General features: G+C 44.4%; 1 protein-coding gene across 1 annotated transcript in view; it reads right to left on the bottom strand.

Moving 5' to 3' along the window:
• Window positions 1–17452, bottom strand: part of tg (thyroglobulin) — a 27291-nt gene extending 9839 nt beyond the window's left edge. The window contains 33 exon segments of the mRNA XM_051399231.1: window positions 325–501; window positions 995–1132; window positions 2365–2436; window positions 3126–3212; window positions 3306–3476; window positions 3868–4065; window positions 4146–4251; window positions 4342–4451; window positions 4764–4868; window positions 5087–5251; window positions 5471–5614; window positions 5706–5739; window positions 5741–5865; window positions 6080–6230; window positions 6309–6436; window positions 7249–7440; window positions 7577–7738; window positions 7824–7935; window positions 8171–8274; window positions 8652–8729; window positions 8835–8939; window positions 9087–9317; window positions 10066–10101; window positions 10196–10574; window positions 10877–11358; window positions 12638–12823; window positions 13301–13444; window positions 13745–13851; window positions 13935–14094; window positions 15016–15171; window positions 16002–16099; window positions 16236–16344; window positions 17236–17452. Of these exon segments, the coding sequence (XP_051255191.1) occupies window positions 325–501; window positions 995–1132; window positions 2365–2436; window positions 3126–3212; window positions 3306–3476; window positions 3868–4065; window positions 4146–4251; window positions 4342–4451; window positions 4764–4868; window positions 5087–5251; window positions 5471–5614; window positions 5706–5739; window positions 5741–5865; window positions 6080–6230; window positions 6309–6436; window positions 7249–7440; window positions 7577–7738; window positions 7824–7935; window positions 8171–8274; window positions 8652–8729; window positions 8835–8939; window positions 9087–9317; window positions 10066–10101; window positions 10196–10574; window positions 10877–11358; window positions 12638–12823; window positions 13301–13444; window positions 13745–13851; window positions 13935–14094; window positions 15016–15171; window positions 16002–16099; window positions 16236–16344; window positions 17236–17305 (4822 nt within the window). The 5' untranslated portion in view covers window positions 17306–17452.
• Between the last annotated feature and the right edge of the window lie 227 nt (window positions 17453–17679).

Genomic DNA, 17679 nt, shown 5'->3' on the forward strand with positions numbered 1-17679 from the left:
AGTAAAGTACCAGTACTTCTACTTTTGCTGGTTTGTTCACACAAGTATCTGCACTTCTACTTGAGTAGAGTGTTTTCGCCACCTCTGGTGTAGGCAAAATGGATGGTTCATAAATCACTGCAAATGTGGCTCCAAACAGGAAGAGAAGTGTGGACCAGAAGGACTCTTTTTTTTGCTAAATCACACCCAACAATAAATAATCTTCTCACTAGGAATGAACCTTCCTCCTGTGTGAGCTGTCTGTGGCTGAATAGGGTTGGTCATAATGCTGGTACTGGGACTAGACTGATATTGTCTGGGTTAGAGGATTCAGACAGTGCTTACCCTTCTTGCTGTAGGTGTTGTTGGGTGTTCTGTCCAGCAGGGGGCGGCAGGGTCGTCTCAGAGGTTTATCGTACGCTCCACAAACTCTGCTGTCCGGATACAACGAGCAGCTGAAGAACGCTGCAGAGTCAGCGTCTCTGAGGTCAGCAACGGAGCACTGCTGCTCCGCATCGCAGCCTGAAACACACAAACACATAACGACACGTGAGGAAATAGTAGTGCTGCACCCCAATGGTCGACTTAATTGTTCAGAGTCCCAGTGACACTTTCCATCAGTCTGACTGTCTCAGAGAAACCAAACCAATGTTAAACTGCTCTGTTTCAGTGAAGCTGGAGGTTAGTTTGGCTTCATCTTAATATGCTGTGCACCGATTTTGGTGAAGATGAAATATGTGCCAAAAGAAGCAAAAAAAGGACTAAAGCACTGACCTATGCCCTGTATTTACAGCACTGTAAATGTTCAGTCTCCTTGCTTGTATTTCTGACACATTCAGAATCATTACCGCTTTTTCTGATAGCATTTAACAGGAGGTCATTAAATTAATATCATGACAATTAGTCAACTATTGGCTTTATTTAACTACTACTAGTCAGCTAGGACAATCTTTAGTCGGGAGCAGCACTAGATAACGCACAAGTTCTCAATTGTTTGTTAGAGTATGTGACGTACGCGTTAGGCACCAGAGCAGCGCCTGCTGGGAGTCGTAGTTCCTCTTGTTGAGCCAGAAGGAGAGAGTAGGGAGTTTCCTCTGAGGATCCACAAGGACGTCGTCCTCAGAAAGCGACTCAAACTTCATCTGCACTGATTCTGAACATAAACACACAAAAGCAACACTGTCACACATCTGTGGTCACTCTAACTGCAAGCAAGTTCATTTATCTGACAGCTTTTTACACACAAACATATGAAGAGTTTATAAAATGTGTTTAAGAAAATGTCCCTTAATCAATTATTTCAGTGGTTCCAAACTTTTCCACTTAAGGGACCCCTTTTCTGTCATTGAGTAAACTGATGACCCCTGACTGACTAATGGACACAAACAGTAAACACAATAACTGCAGGAAGTTTGTGTAAAGCAAGATATTTGGATGAATTTTGAGCAGATTATTTCCTGTAAATTTAATATCAGTTTTCCTGATATTTTTTTAGGAACTTTCTATACAATTCTCTCTGCACTATGTAATATTATGTATAACTCAGACATGTTCAGGCTTGTTTTTTTTGACACATTTAGTTTTCTTCTCCCTGACACTTTGCTATTGTTCTATTAGCTCTTTTGTGGTTTTCTAATGCAGGACAAGGCTGTTTATCAGAGATTAACACACCTTAAACGTTCGTGTTTAATTACATTGTATACATTTGATCCCGTTATTTTCAGTTTCACATAGTAATTTTGCTAGCGCACTAAAGAACTTTCCATGACATACCTACGGCGTGTCATCACCACATACGTGTGTTGCATCTCCCTTTGATTGGTGAATAGACGGGCGTGCGTCTGACGTTGGCGTGTTGTCATTTTGGCGGGTAGTCTTTTCCGTATGAATGAAAATGAATGAGCAAATCCCGATTGCATTATTATGGTATTACCACCAGCAGCAACCTCAGCACCAACTGCAAGCACAATACTTGCGAGAAATGTACGTTCTCGTAGTGCAAAATACGTACCCTCTCTGTTTCATCCGCTCAGAAAATGTTTTGTAAATGTCGGCATTGTTTTCTAACTGACTTTTAATGTTTTCGTTTTGGTTCGAGCCAAACTGAAAAGTCCGAAGGTCCGGACCAGATGAGGTATGTGTGAAAACGCCCTAAGGCTCTGTCAATATAGAATAATCTTAATTTACTACTTAACTTTTATTTTCTTCACAGAAATTAATGCAATGCTGAGATATAAGCCTAATATTGTGTATATTGTGTAGTTTTCCTACTTCTGTTATGAATTGACACTATACAAATAAAACTGAATTGAATTGAATTATCTCATGGTTCCAGAAGGTTTGGAAACTGTGAATTGTGAAACCGGTTCAGATTCTGATACGAACCATCCAGAGGAGGACTGAGTTCTGCTGCCACACAGGAAGAGGAAGCTGAACCACCAGCTGCTGACTCAGCATCTGACAAACAACAACAAGCACTGAGACACAAACACTATAAATCATATTTTCATTATCTTTAGTCGACAGTAACAGGGACTCAGCTAAAGGTCTGTGAGCTCACTGAGGACAGGGTATTGAGACATCGTGGATGTATCAGGTATGTGTCAGGTATCAGGTCTCTCCAGGTGTAATCGCAACACAAACTAATCAATCACATCATCTTATCCACAAGTTTTGCAAATCATTGCAGTTCCTGAACCTGTACCTGAACTGTTCCTGAGCCTGTTCCTGAACCTGTACCTGAACTGTTCCTGAGCCTGTTCCTGAACCTGTACCTGAACTGTTCCTGAGCCAGTTCCTGAACCTGTACCTGAACTGTTCCTGAGCCAGTTCCTGAGCCTGTTCCTGAACCTGTTCCTGAACCTGTTCCTGAACCAGTTCCTGAACCTGTACCTGAACTGTTCCTGAACTAGTTCCTGAGCCTGTTCCTGAACCTGTACCTGAACTGTTCCTGAGCCTGTTCCTGAACCAGTTCCTGAACATGTTCCTGAACCTGTTCCTGAGCCTGTTCCTGAACATGTTCTTGAACCAGTTCCTGAACCAGTTCCTGAACCTGTTCCTGAACCTGTTCCTGAGCCAGTTCCTGAACCTGTACCTGAGCCTCACACAAACCTGTTGACAATAAAGGACTAAGTGTTTCTAGGTACCTCTGTTCAGGTAGACGGCCTGGAAGCTGATGATGGAGGCCTGGTAGTCCTTCTTGTTCTTACTGTCAGCTGGCAGAGCCGAATCAGCTGGACAGACAAACACCAAAACAAGCAAACACGGTCAACAGGAAACAGACTCGCTGACTGTCGCTGTAGTTAGTTGTGACTTTGGTTTCTTACTGATGGTGAACTTTTGTCCTCCAAAGTCGAACACGAAGCTCCTCTGCTGTTCGTTGTAGGTTAGCCCCGCCCCACAGATACGACTGGCTGTTCCCTGTCCAATCACATCCCAGTCCTGGTCCCCACACATCAAGACTGACGGAGCTCTCAGCCAACCACAGAGCAGAGACCCTGAGAGGGGAGGGGCTCCAAGGTTTCATTCAACCATTCACTCATTCATCATATCCAACATTTTATGAACATTTTCATCTATTTTGTTCTTTTATTCTCTTCCTTCATGTGCTCACTCAATTATTCATTAATTTATTCACATATTCATCCAGTCAACTATTTCACTCAGTAATCAATTTAATAACTCATTCACACATTTTTATATGTATTCATTCATGCAACCCATTTATTCAACCAAATCATTCTTTCATTCACTTATTCATTTATGCGCCCAGTTCACATAGTGTACTCACTAATTAATTCACCCTATTCTTTCCCCTGTGCTTCACTCACTCACTCACTCACTCACTCACTCAGGTGACGTGCACTCTGTGTCTCCGTGGTAACTGACCTCCGTTCAGGCTGTTCTGGTTGAGGATGAATCCGTGGCAGCAGGCGTCGCGGCTGCAGCCGTCCTGACAGAAGCGGTGAGCGTCGGAGAGCGAGGTCCGTTTGGAGGAGAACACCTGGGTCCTGAACACACCTGAGACCGCCTTCATCATCCTCATCCTCACAAAACTCTGCTGCTGCTGCGCGGAAGACTCCGCCCCTGAGACACACACACACAGACACACCTGAACACCTGAACAGTAATAAATGAGTGTGTGTTTGTTGCCGTGGTTACAGTACCTTTCTTCCTGATGACCAGAAGATCTGAGGCTCCGCCCCTCACCTTCACCGAGCAGCTCAGCCAATCAAACAGCTCGGCCTCAGGATTACCCAGAAATCCACTGGTCTGAACAAAATAAAATGTTTAATCAACATTTACGAGCACAAACACAACGTTTTAGTGTGTGTGTGTGTGTGTGTGTGTGTGTGTGTGTACCTGCTGGGAGGTGTTGCAGTGTGTGTTCAGTGTGTTCGTGCTGTACAGTTCACACTGAGTCTGTCTGTTGAACAGCGCCACATGGTGGCAGGACAGCTCCACTGCACACGCTGAGAGAGAGACGACACACAAACACAACGTTATGAAGCCTCCAGCTCCGACCTCTGACCTTTAAAGGACTGCTAATCCGTCACAGTCGCTGGTTAGTCGACTTTATGACCTTTGTCAACTAAGCTAGCATAGCCCTGATCAACCAAACTCCATTCAGAAAACAAGCATTTTAAAAGTTGTTTGTTTATTAATTCAGACTTTTTACAAAGTTTCATCATGTGGTCATTTAAAGTACTGTTTGTTTACTCATGTGACAAACATTTGAATCCTGTAACTCTAATATTGTGTGTGTGTGTGTGTGTGTGTGTTACCTTGGATGCAGGTTGGGAGGTCAGAGGTCATTGTTTGCAGGACTTCAGTGTCTTCAGCACCGACGATCAGATCTGATCCAGTAACAGCCTGAAACCTGCTGAGAACTGCACAGCACAACAAGGTTATTATAGCTTACTAAAACCAAACTCAAACACAGTTTAGTTCACTAAAATAAGAATAAAACTAACTGAAACAATATTGTGTGCTCACAAAATGAACTAAAATAAAATAAAAATATACAGAGAATGGCGTTTTAATAACGAAGAACTGAATAAAAACTGAAGAAAAACAGTCGCTCTCTCATTGGCTGCTGAGATATCACCTGAGCACTCGTCATCAGTCAGAGGCTCGTCACTGTTGGTCCAGTCAAGCCCCGCCCCCTCACTGTCGACACACCTCCACCTGCCGGACAGGAGGTCAGGCTGCGCCGACAGGAAGTCTCCTCGCTCCGAACAGCGCAGACCCCGCCTCTGACACTCGGTCACACCTGACACGCACACACACACACGCACACACACACACACACACACACACACACACACACACACACACACACAGGTAAACAAGTTATCACATCAACCAAACTCCATTCAGAAAACAAGCATTCTAAAAGTAGTTTGAAACGTTTACCAACAGCGTCAATGTGCTTCTAGTGATTCTGTGATTTTGTAGATAAGCTGAGAGGATTTTATTGATTCTGACTCACATTGATTGGCAGATGATGCTCCAGCTGGTGAGGAGCCTCTGGGACACTTGTTGCAGAAGTCCTGCCCTTCCTCATCCTGATAGGTTCCCTCGGGACACAGAAGACACGCCCCCTCCCTGGAGAGACTCCCAGCGGGACAAACGACTGTGAGATCAGAGACAGAAAGTCCAATCAGTGTCTGTCAGCGGGACCTTCCTGAGGTACGTCGGCCGCCGACCGATATAAACTGACTCACCGCAGCCGTCGCCGTCACTGTCCAGGTGGAAACCCCAGGGAGCAGCCAAAGCTTGGTGTTGTCGTGGAAACCAGTTTGGGTTCCGATGTAAGCGTGGACCGGATATTACCCAGAAGTCCCCGAACCCCCGCCAGGAGTCTGGACTCATTCAGAAACAGACCTAAAAAACACGTCAAAGATGGGTTTATATGTATCAATCAGTTTTTATTGCTTTTGATTTCCAATTTTAACACAAGTTAACAGGATGATGCTGACTGCAGTTCACTAAATGACCACTGGTGGCGCTGCTAACTACAGTTTAATGACACTATAGAAGTCCTGTTAACTAGTAACAGTTTTGTTTCCCTTTGTACAATATCTTCCTCACTGCTCACCAATGTCGTGGAGGTCGGGGAGGTCAGAGGTCGGGAGGTCAGACAGGTCGACAGTCCATCTGACCGTTAACTTCAGCTGGTCATCACCGTCACACTGCAGACGCAGCGACGAGTCGTCACACAGCGACACCGAGCGACCTGACGTGGGAAGCTACAAACACGCAAATAAATACATAGGTTTATTTTACTGGGAACATTTCAGTGAGTTTTACTTTAGATTACAGCTCACCTGTGCAGAGCAGAGCCCCCTGCTGGTCATCGTGTTGAACAACAGAGACTGTAAACTGCTGATCTGAGAGCAGGATGACGACAACAACCAGAGCTGAGAGGACGACACCGACTGTAGAGGCTGAGAGACTGAACACAGACACAGTCAGATAAGAGTTATGTTTAGAGATTGCTGTCATACATTGACTGTTTACCATCCACTGTTTAGATCTTGGTGCTTTTTAACTCTAGATTTGAACCGGATGAAAGACTTTAGTCATCAGACGTCTGGATCTTAAGTTATCAGAGAAACAAGCTGAGCTAACGTTAGCAGCAGCTCGGCTCGCAGCCCCTCCGGGACGTCCTTTGTCTGTCCAACAGCGTGGGAGAAGCAGTGATTGTTAAGGTGGAACTGCTTTATTCAGTGTGTTTAGTGGTTTTAATCAGCGGGTCTGTTTGTTTTGGAGAGGAGGAGACCTGTGGATAATTTCTGGTAGAAACCTCCTTGCAACAATAACACAATTAGTGTCAAATTATTCACTAAAACTTATATTTTTTTATTGTTACTATTATATGAATCAAATAGACAGTACACTGACCTTTGCCCTGTATCTACAGCATTGACCTCTGCCCCTATCTGTGGATAAGTAGGCTCCTGGTAGAAACTTCTGGAAAGTTGAACCTAACATCACCTAAGCTGACTGCAATGACAGCAATAGCAGTGAAGACAAGAACTTCCACGCTGCTTCACCACCTCATCAAACTTCCTCTTTTATTATTATTTAGATGTGAGAGACCCCCTAGTTGCAGAAATGACACACTGTATGTTTACTGTTTGGTTCGGGGTAAAAAAGCAAAAGCAGCATCTTTTCTCTGCAGGTTAGTTTTTTGGACAAATGAAGAGATGGTTACCAATCAGCGAGGAAACTGACAAGGATTTAGAAAATGATGGACGATCTTACTCTGACAGGCTCCACTCAGGGGTTTGTTGTCTCCGGTCCACCGCAGACCCTCAGTCTCACACAGGAAGCTGCTGACAGGAAGCGAGTTCTGGTAACCGTGGTGACAGACGAGGTCGCAGCTCTGGCGGCCGTTGGCTGCCGGGCGGCACACCAGCGCACCGTGGTTGACGGCAGAAGCGGGACAGAGGGGACCTGGAGAGGAGAACAACAACCAATCAGCAGCCTCATCGCAGTGCATCTTGCTGCAGTTCCTCTGACGTCCACCAGATGCTGCTGTGAGACACAGCAGCTCTCAGCAGAGTCACTGGGCTTCTTCACAACAACTTACGGTCACACAATGGTGTCTGGCCTGTCTGTCGAGGCGTACGGGTCCCACCCACTTCCTGCCCGTCCTCGGAGACACACCAACAGGAAGTGACATCGCACTGCAGTGGGAGGAAGGAGCCGTCGGGGCGACACTGGAAACCCTGCAGCTCACACCAGCTGGGACCTGAACGCACCACACAAAGCATACCAGTTAACATACTGACAGTAAACACATCACGATCTGTGTGTGTGTGTGTGTGTGTGTGTACATGTCAGCTGTCCAGCGGGGTTCGGTGTCGCCGCCTGTATCGTCTCTCCGGTCAGAGGGTTCACGCACCAGCCTGCAGTGCCTCCTGTCTGCAGCACCGAGAAACGACCGTCCTGAAAAAACACACATAGTGCTTTATATATACACACAATGGTATGGGTGAATACTCAATTCTGATTGGCTGCTGGGTGTCCATTACTACCTGATGTAGGACACGTACTAATAAGTACGTCTGGTGATTGTTTTAAAATAATGCGCTGAAATAATAAACTGAACAACCAAAGTGTAGTCCTTCAGTGGCTCAACGTTAGCTCTCCAGCTCGTAGCGTGACCTCAGTGTGTCCCTACCTGCTCACACTGGGGGTTGTACGGTGAAGCGGTGGTGAGGTCAGATCCTCTCCTCCAACCAGAGAGCAGAGTGTGAGCCCGAGCTCTCTCACAGCGAGTTAGACCTGCGCACACACAGAAGATGAAGAGACATTTTAAACTCTGCCTTTATTCTAGATCTTTCTATCAAATCTCACATTCGGACTCAAACCAACAACCCGTCAGTCCGTCTCACAACAGTCTCACTTCCTGTCTGAAGCTCATTGGTTCCTACTGAAAACATAAATCTTTAAAAACACTAAATATAGTTTCATGTTTAAAAGTGTTTAGTGAGTATTTGGGGCAGCAGTGTGGCTCATCCATGTGTTATTGAAGCTCTATGGTACAGAGGAAGAAGATATATCCGATACATTCACTGTTTGAGTCTGAACATGAAGAGAAAATCTGAATATTTTAATTACAAATACGTGTTTTTGGAACAGAACATGAAGCTTTATCTCACATTTGGGCAGACGGAGTGAGCGGCTGGTCAGCGAGTCCGGGATGTACTCTCCATCTTCATCGACACACCAACACTGACCTGAACACACAGTGAGGAAGACTCCAGTGAATAATCTTCATATGTATTTTGTGTGTGTGTGCGTCTGTGTGTGTGTGTGTGTGTGTGTGTGTGTGTGTGTGAGACCTGTGCTGTGGTAACACTGTGTGTGCAGCCAGTGTCCGTCAGCGTCGCACTGTGGAGTGAACAGCTGGTACGAACGATGCTGAGGAGGCAGAAACATCTGGACGGCTGAAAAACAACATTCCACTTCCTGTCAGATCAATACACACATTGTTCTTAATGTCTGACAGTTAAAGTAATTATATTATTATATTTACCGTTAGTCTAAAACATTTAATAACATTTCGAGAGGATCTACATCAAACTGGAACTCACTGGAGAATGCAGCCAATCGCAGAGCAGCTTTGGAGCGGCTCAGCAGCGTATCAGAGATCCGCAGCTCCTCCTCTGATTGGTCGATCTGAAGCTCCTCTGGGGTCAGACGCAGACCTTCAGCCAATAGGAATCCATATCCCAGAGGGAGGTGGGAGGAGTTAGAGAGAGCGACGATGCTCTTGACGTCCTGTCTGAACGCCGTGACCTCAGCTAACGCCTGCGAGCACCGACCTGCAAGTTAGCATACAGCGCTAATTAGTGCTGTTAAATGAGCTAGCTTTTATTGCATTTCTTCTTTATTTTATTTGTTGTTTTTATAGCTCAAAATGTCATAAACTGGTAGACAATCTGCCAGTTTATCAGCAGTTTTAACATCTACAGGTGAAAACTTCCTGGTACCGGCTATGAATATGATTATTACAATAGTGCTTTCTTTATTATAAAACAAATTATTACTTTGTACAATTTCACAATCACACAGGTTAATCTTTAAATAATAATAATAATAATAACATTTTTTATATTTTTGAAGGAAATAAACAATCTCAGCTCACATAAATGAAAGCTGTGAAAATCTTTATTATTTGATAAATAAAATATTGGTGTACGTCATCTGATATGTGCTGATATAGAAACAGTTTTTTTCAGGTGTAAATAAAGTCTTGTAGTTTTATCAGTGCTTTTAGTTTACTTTATTTTAATGTATTCTTTGTTTTCTCAGTGTTCAATGCTAGAATTGAAATGTATGTTAAAATATTTCATATGTTATGAGAATATTTACACTTAATATCCTTTAATAAAGTTGTTTGTGTAAGAAAGCAGCCTTTACAGTCACATCAGTATATTTTCATTCCAACTCAAAGATTCACGATTCGCGATTAATTGCAGTGAACAATCATTTCTTGCACTATGGGCTCTAACTATCTTTATGTTTCGGGGTGGATGGTGGATTAATTCAATATCAGCAGTTTAATCTGACCTGCGGAGGTCTGAAGCTTCTGTGTTCTCTCTGGACCTGAAACACAACAGAGACAGAAAGTCAACACCAGAATCAATAAAGATCTGAACCGATGAGCAGAATCTGCCTGTTAATCAGTGTGATATCTTACATGTGACAGCGCCCCCTGCTGGCCCGGCAGTCATTGTTTTTCCTTCGCCGTCCACACAGAAGCACCGTGATCCGACGCACTGCAAGGGCAGGAAGTCTCCGTCGTTAGAGCACGCTGGGATGTAGATCTCAGCACCGGCCGCCATGTTTCCTTTCACCTTCACAGCCATCGCTCGCTCTCTCTCGCAGCGGGACGGACACTGAGGTCGGCGACCCCCGGTACGTGACCCCGAGACTTCCTGACCCTGAGGATCGACACACCAGCACTCCCCACCCCGACACTGAACCTCCTGGAAACCACCGCTCGGCGTGCAGCTCGGGACGAAGATGGTGTCGTCCTTCATGTCTCTGGAGCAGGAGCGCAGCAGAGGAGTCAGAACCTGGAACACAACGAGGATTAAAGGAATCACAGTTTTTTAACATTTTATTTTTTAATGTATTAATGACTTCTTATCAGCAATGAGTGAACGACTTGTAACGTTTTGTGAACACCGCACAGCCAGTCGGACAACCACAGCTTAGCTTAGCTACAGTTTGCTAGTTGGATGCCCCTACAGTAACCTACTAACGGCAAGTCCCCACAATATGACAATATATTCCACAAGCTGAATGCAGGACTTTTATTTTGTAGTATTTTCAGTGTGGCATTACTTTCAGTTTGACTGACTTCCTGGTTCTTTACCTGGTCCAGTGAGAGAGAGCTGCTCAGTCCACTCAGTGTGTGCTGGAGGGCAGAGAGGAAGGTGGGGTCCTCCAGGGCTCTGCTGACAGACACAACCAGATCCCGGTTCTTCTGGAGGCTTTGAGAGGAGAGCCGATCCAGACCGAGGGCTCCACGGGTTCCCACCGCCCCGCTGAAGTTAAAGAAGGCTGCGTTCTTCAGGAACTTTCCTCCAAACAGGTTCTCCTGGAGGCGACGAGGGGAGGAGCGATCCAGAGCCTGCAGAGCCCCGCCCACCGTGGGGAACAGACCGCGGAGGACTTCGACCAGGCGAGACAGGAAGGAGGACTGATCCGCTTCCACTGGCAGGAGATCCCTGAGGGGTCGGAGGAGGGAGAGACAGGAGGCCGGAGATCTGCCAGAGGAGGAGGCCTGGAGAGGACCGGAGAAGAGCTGGGACAGAGCCAGACGACGCTGAGAGAGACAGTCACCAAGACCTGAACCTGGAGGAGGACAGAGGAGAAGAAATGAGGAGAGGGACAGAACAAGAGGAGGCGACTTAGGATTGTTCCCCTTTTGTTGGAGCTATGCTAGCACTTTCCCCCTGCTTCCAGTCTTTGTGCTAAGCTAGGCTAACCAGGTCCTGGATATATGTCTGCAGTGGACACAGAGATCTTCTTATCTGACTCTGAGGAAGACGGAGAACAAAATGTTGAGCTCACAAATAATGTTCTTCTTAAACATTAGCAACAGTCCACTGCGCACTTAGTTAGGAGGTCACCATGATACACAAGGTAAAATGAGTGTTTGTGTCTCTGGAGTCTGGTGGAGAGTGATAGTGATATTACGGCTGTTTGTGGTTAAACTAAAGGTCTATCTCTGTAGGGATCCTTTCCATAATGCTGTCAGACACTGACAATAACAACCTGAGTCTGTCAGTGGAACAAACAACAACTACTGTTAGTGGAACAAACAACAACTACTGTTAGTGGAACAAACAACAAGTACTACTGTTAGTGGAACAAACAACAACAACTACTGTTAGTGGAACAAACAACAACTACTGTTAGTGGAACAAACAACAACTACTGTTAGTGGAACAAACAACAACAACTGTTAGTGGAACAAACAACAACAACTGTTAGTGGAACAAACAACAACAACAACTGTTAGTGGAACAAACAACAACTACTGTTAGTGGAACAAACAACAACTACTGTCAGTGGAACAAACAACAACAACTACTGTTAGTGGAACAAACTACTACTACTGTTAGTGGAACAAACTACTGTTAGTGGAACAAACAACAACTACTGTTAGTGGAACAAACAACAACTACTGTTGGTGAAACAAACAACAACTACTGTTAGTGGAACAAACTACTGTTAGTCGACGGATTAACGTTACTCTGGTGACATTTTTACATCAATATTTTCACTTCTAACTCTGTGAATTAAACCAGAGTTGGTGATTGTGGAAAGACTAACAAAGATGGTTTTGGTGAGTTTATATTTCGTCCATCATGGGTGTGTTTTATGATTATGTGCTTGGTAAAATTACTGGTTTTGTCAATGGAGTTTGGTGGGTCTCATTGTTTTGGTCTGTTGCTCTAGTGCAACATCTAGTGGCAGAGTTTCATATCTCTATATATAACCTTAATTAAAGTATTTAATGTCAGTTTTCTTATGTGCTGTTCAAACTGTGACAAGACTGTAGAAAAATGAAGCTCGAGCTGCAGCTTTAACAGATGTTTGCCAATAAACTTCTCTCGAGGATACTCACTGCAGACCAGGGAGTCTCCGTGCTGCCGAGTCCCAGGAAGCTCCCTCCCTGTGGGGTCAACACACCAGCACTGCCCCCCCTGCTGGCACTGTCTGGAGGTGAAGGATCCGTCAGCCTCACAGGATGGGATGAAAACACTGGACGCCTCCATCCCCGCCCGCCGCTCCTCCTCGCAGGGGGAGGGACCTGCGAGAAAGAGACGAGTGAGAGAGTTCAGAACTTCTGTCCATACTGGTCCAGATGTTACCTCTAGTCTAAGTGTAATTTTAGAGTTTAAAGTTGTTTTAATGTACAGATTGTATCACTGTTACTGGTCTAAACCCGTTCAAATGTAAATTGTTACACGTGTGAGGACACAGCAACATCTTAAACCAATTTTAACCAGTATTCGAGTTAAAACCAGTCTAAACTGGTTTCATTTTGCAATAAATCCAAATGTTTACACATCTGAAACACATCCTCTTGTACCAGTGCAAAACAGTTCAAATCAGTGATAACCAGTCACTTAAATTAAAAATGTGAATACTTTAAAGCAGTTTCAAACCAGTATGAAACAGTTTCTTAAACCAGTTGAAACCAGTGTGCAGCTGTTTGAGCCACTGTAACCAGCTTGAATACACAGACTGGATCTGTTTCAAACCAGTATGAACCAGTTGAGTTTACATCTGAAGTGTCCGGTGAGGGCGAGGCGGACTCCCAGCATCCTCCTCTGCAGGACTCTGTAGATGTTGGTCTGAGAGACGGAGCGACCGGACCGGAGACCGGAGAACGCCGAGTCATACACCTCAGAGAGGAGGAGCTCCACGCCTGGACAGGAAGTACATCATCATCATCATCATCATCATGTGTGTGTGTGTGTGTGTGTGTGTGTGTGTGTGTGTGTGTGTGTGTGTGTGTGTGTGTGTGTGTGTGTGTGTGTGTGTGTGTGTGTAGGTGTGTGTAGGTGTGTGTGTGTGTGAGTGTGTGATTGTGTGTGTGTGTAGGTGTGTGTGTGTGTGTGTGTGTGTGTGTAGGTGTGTGTGTGTGTGTGTGTGTGTGTGTGTGTAGGTGTGTGTGTAGGTGTGTGTGTGTGTGAGAGTGTGTGTGTGTGTGTGTGTGTGTGTGTACCTGTGTCCTGCAGCTCTCGGCCTCGACTGTCTGAACAGAAGCAGTAGGACGAAACCATCGGGAAGAACTTCCTGAAACTACTGAATGTCTCAAAGGATTCTGGGAAACTAAAGCAACACATATATACACATTAAAACACACACTGAAAAACAGACAGACAGACAGACAGACAGACAGACAGGTGAGTTACCTGTTGAAGGCGTGCAGAAGGTCCAGCTGTGTCCTGTCTGTCGTGTTAATGAACTGACACTGGACGGGGAGGAAGCCCCCGTCTGCGGCGCACTGAGGAGGAGAGTGAGACCCGGCGCTGTGGAGGAGACGCCTCGCCCTCACCTCACAGCCGCCGGGACCTGCAGGTCAAAGGTCAACAAGTCAGCCATCCTGATGGTAGTCGGTCAGACACATTTCTGGAGGCGGAGTCCGCCTGTCGACCTAAACTATGAGTTCATAGTGCGCTCTTCACTAAATGTAATGTCAATTTATCCGCAGTGTGAACGGCTTCAACAAATACGTACAATATTTCCTCTTTCATTGCAACCTGATTGGACGCTGTCGGACTGGTTCAGACCAGGTGTTCATTCAAGAAATGGACTGACTGGCACACTTTTTATTCTTTTGAGGGAAGGTATCAGGTATTTACAGAACAAGATGAGTTTCAAGTCCTGTTTGATGTTGTTGAGTTCACAGCGCCGCTGCAGTCCAACAAACACACATAAAGAAATGGAGCTATAACAAATATTTTAGCATTTTAATTTTATTCCCTGATGTCACAGTTTGTCCTCCATCATTTGCTGTTCAGTAAAATACGAAACCTCAAATACAATTACAGTTTAATTGTAATGAAATTCAGTATTGAAGAATTAGAGCTATATAGATTAAATGCATTGGTCTTCAGAAGTTTGGTAACCAACAACAGACAAACAATAAGTGATACCCAAACACGAACATATGAGACTTTCCCATTTGAGAAGATGAAACCATTAAATGACTCGACTAGCATTTTGCTAACATTAGCAATCAGATGAAACTAACTAGCTAACAATAAAGCTCATTAGCAATGTTTTTGCTCTGTAGCAAAACGCTGGCTACCTAACTAGCTGGCTAATGATTGATGTGTATTAGTTTTTCTAACATTATCAAACAGAGACTCTGTTGATGAGTATTAGTATAAAATGTGTATTTTATCACAACACTTAGTCACAGTAGCCGAGGCAGTATTACTGTCAGTAGTGTATTATTGGTAGTAGGTCCTCAGCAGTATTTGTACGTACAGCGTCGAGGCGTCCCGCTCTGTCTGGTTCCGTAGAGCTCCATGCCGTCCTGATCCACACACCAACACTGCCCCCTGCTGGAGTCACACTGAACTGACTCAAACAGTCCTGAAGGAGAACACTGCAGGACAGACTGCAGCTGGCAGGGAGACGCACCTGCACACGGGTAGACAGACAGGTAGACAGACAGACAGAGAGAGAGAGAGAGAGAGAGAGAGAGAGAGAGAGAGAGAATAACAATTTGAAAAAGAAACACTTTAAGTGGACAGACTTTGACATTTGTTCCCAATTATTAACATTAGCTTATGTTGCAGTCTGTTTCACAAATATTTTTACTTCTAACTCTGAATTAGGATTTATTCTGACCAACCCGAGTTGTTGGAAAGACTAACACAGGAAGTTTTGGTGAGTTTTATTTTATTTCTGTCTCATTGTTTTGGTGCAGCATCTAGTTTAATTTCGTATATAACCTTCTGAACTCATTGCGTCGTAGCATATAACCATACACTGTATATTTAAAACTGTCCGTCATCTCTGTGACGTCTCCTAGCGGTTTCTGAAGAGCCGTTGTGAAACTCAGTGTGATTGGCTCTGGCAGTCCTGACACATGTTTTTATCTGATACCGGTATCTTCACTGTAGCTTTAACACGGAGGCCACTACCACTCTGAAAGACAGTCTGGAGTGGATGAGGTGAAAGTAATGGGGTGGCCAGTCAGATTTCAGGGACCCCCTCTGGACACGTCCAGTGTAGTTACAGTCTAACAGCTTTAGACTGTAATAAACATTAGGAGTACATGTACATTTAACCTTAATATATATATATTTATATATATTCTCAATATATTATATGTTCTGGAGTATGTAAAGAAAGTAATTTCCCCCTGGGATTATTAAAGTATTTGATTCTGAGGACAATTAACCACCATAACATTTGATCTGTGTTGTCTCTGATCATTAAAGTTGTTAATGTGCAGTGTTTCTCACAGTGGGGAGCAGAACTGTTGGTACGAGTCCCGACGACCTCCTGACCTTCGGCATCAACACACCAACACTCCTGACCCAGCCCACTGCACTGCACGGGTCTGCACACACACACACACACACACACACACACACACACACACACACACACACACGTCAATTCTGTTTAATTTTTAGTTATTTCCTGAATGGCATCCTTTAACACAGAGATATAAAATATTATCTGCAGATACGTACCTGAACCTGCCATCCTCCATACAGTGAGGAACGTCACCTTGTTGCTTGGCAACAGCCACGCCCCTTATCAACTCACATCGGCTCAGGCTCTCTGACTCCAGCTGGTACTCTGGACAACAACAGGATACAGCGACATCATCAGTAAACAATGACTACAATTATTTATTTTTTATTTATGGGGGGCTTTTTGCCTTTATTGGATAGGACAGCTGAAGAATAATTGGGGGAGATAAGTGATTTATTTATTTAGCAAAGACAAAGTTGCAGTTTACACTGTAGAGGTGCCGAGTTAGCTAATAAGCTCATTTTCATCTATAATAATAATAATAATAATAACAATAATAACAATAATAAACTGGAACCAGGCCTCAAACATTTCAGGAGGCAATGAGGCTAAAATAAACTCAGAGAAATAAAATTACACCAAAGTGAGGGGTAATTAAAAGAATAAAAGGCCGTCAGTAGAATAAGTACCAACACTGAAGCAGATAAAACATATTGCAAAACTAACCTCACTGGGGCCAGTAGGCCTTTATCTCCTACAGCCTAAAGTTATGTTATAATATAAAGCTGCATTAGGTAACTTTTATTAGAATAAAACCATTTGTCAGTTTTTCTGAAACTTTCACTAAAAAAGGAGAAAAGAACCTCACTACTGTCAGGATGTAGTGACCTAAAGTTATTTTAATAAACATTACCTACTGCAGCTTTAAATTACAATCTAAACATAAAAAATACATTTAAATAAGAGGTATAGGTATAGCTTCTGTATATTTTACAAAAAAAGCACCGGAGCACCAAATGTGGATTAATCCACTGCTGAAAATAGTCCCCAACAAAATGTCCTCCTGTGTGTTTGATAGAAACTACAGTGAGCAGCTGCTGGAAATTACTGAGCCTTTCTAAAAATTAAACACAAGATTAGTTGGAAGCGAGAGAGCAGATAACTAACAGATAAAGACAGACAGACAGACAGACAGACAGGCTCAGGTGTGTTTACCTGAAGCTTTGCCGTGCAGCAGCTCCAGGCAGCAGACCAGGATGCAGGCGATACGAAGCAGCCAGGCCATTGTCTCCGTGGTGACAGACTGATCATCGCTGCCTCTTTATAAACCTGCAGACCTGCTGAGTCACTGTGAGGAGGACCCTTCATCCCTCCTCTTCCTCCTCTTCCTCACCCTCATCTGCCCGTCTCGGTGGAACCGGGAGTCCTCGACCACGACTCAGGAGGCGAGCAACGAGCCGCAAAGCCCTCTGATTGGATGAGAGGATCTCTGGAGCTCAGACGTTGGGGGTCAGTGTGACGTCTGTTATTTCTACCTGAGGACCAGGTGAACAGTGTTTAGTTCCAGACACTACAGGTTGTTTGTTGGTACACTTATTACTTTTTAAAGGAGACTCGAGCAGCAAGTTAATTCACAAACACCATAAAACCTGTTGTGTG

This window comes from Dicentrarchus labrax, unplaced genomic scaffold, assembly GCF_905237075.1.
Source record: "Dicentrarchus labrax unplaced genomic scaffold, dlabrax2021, whole genome shotgun sequence".
Classification (NCBI taxonomy): domain Eukaryota; kingdom Metazoa; phylum Chordata; class Actinopteri; family Moronidae; genus Dicentrarchus; species Dicentrarchus labrax.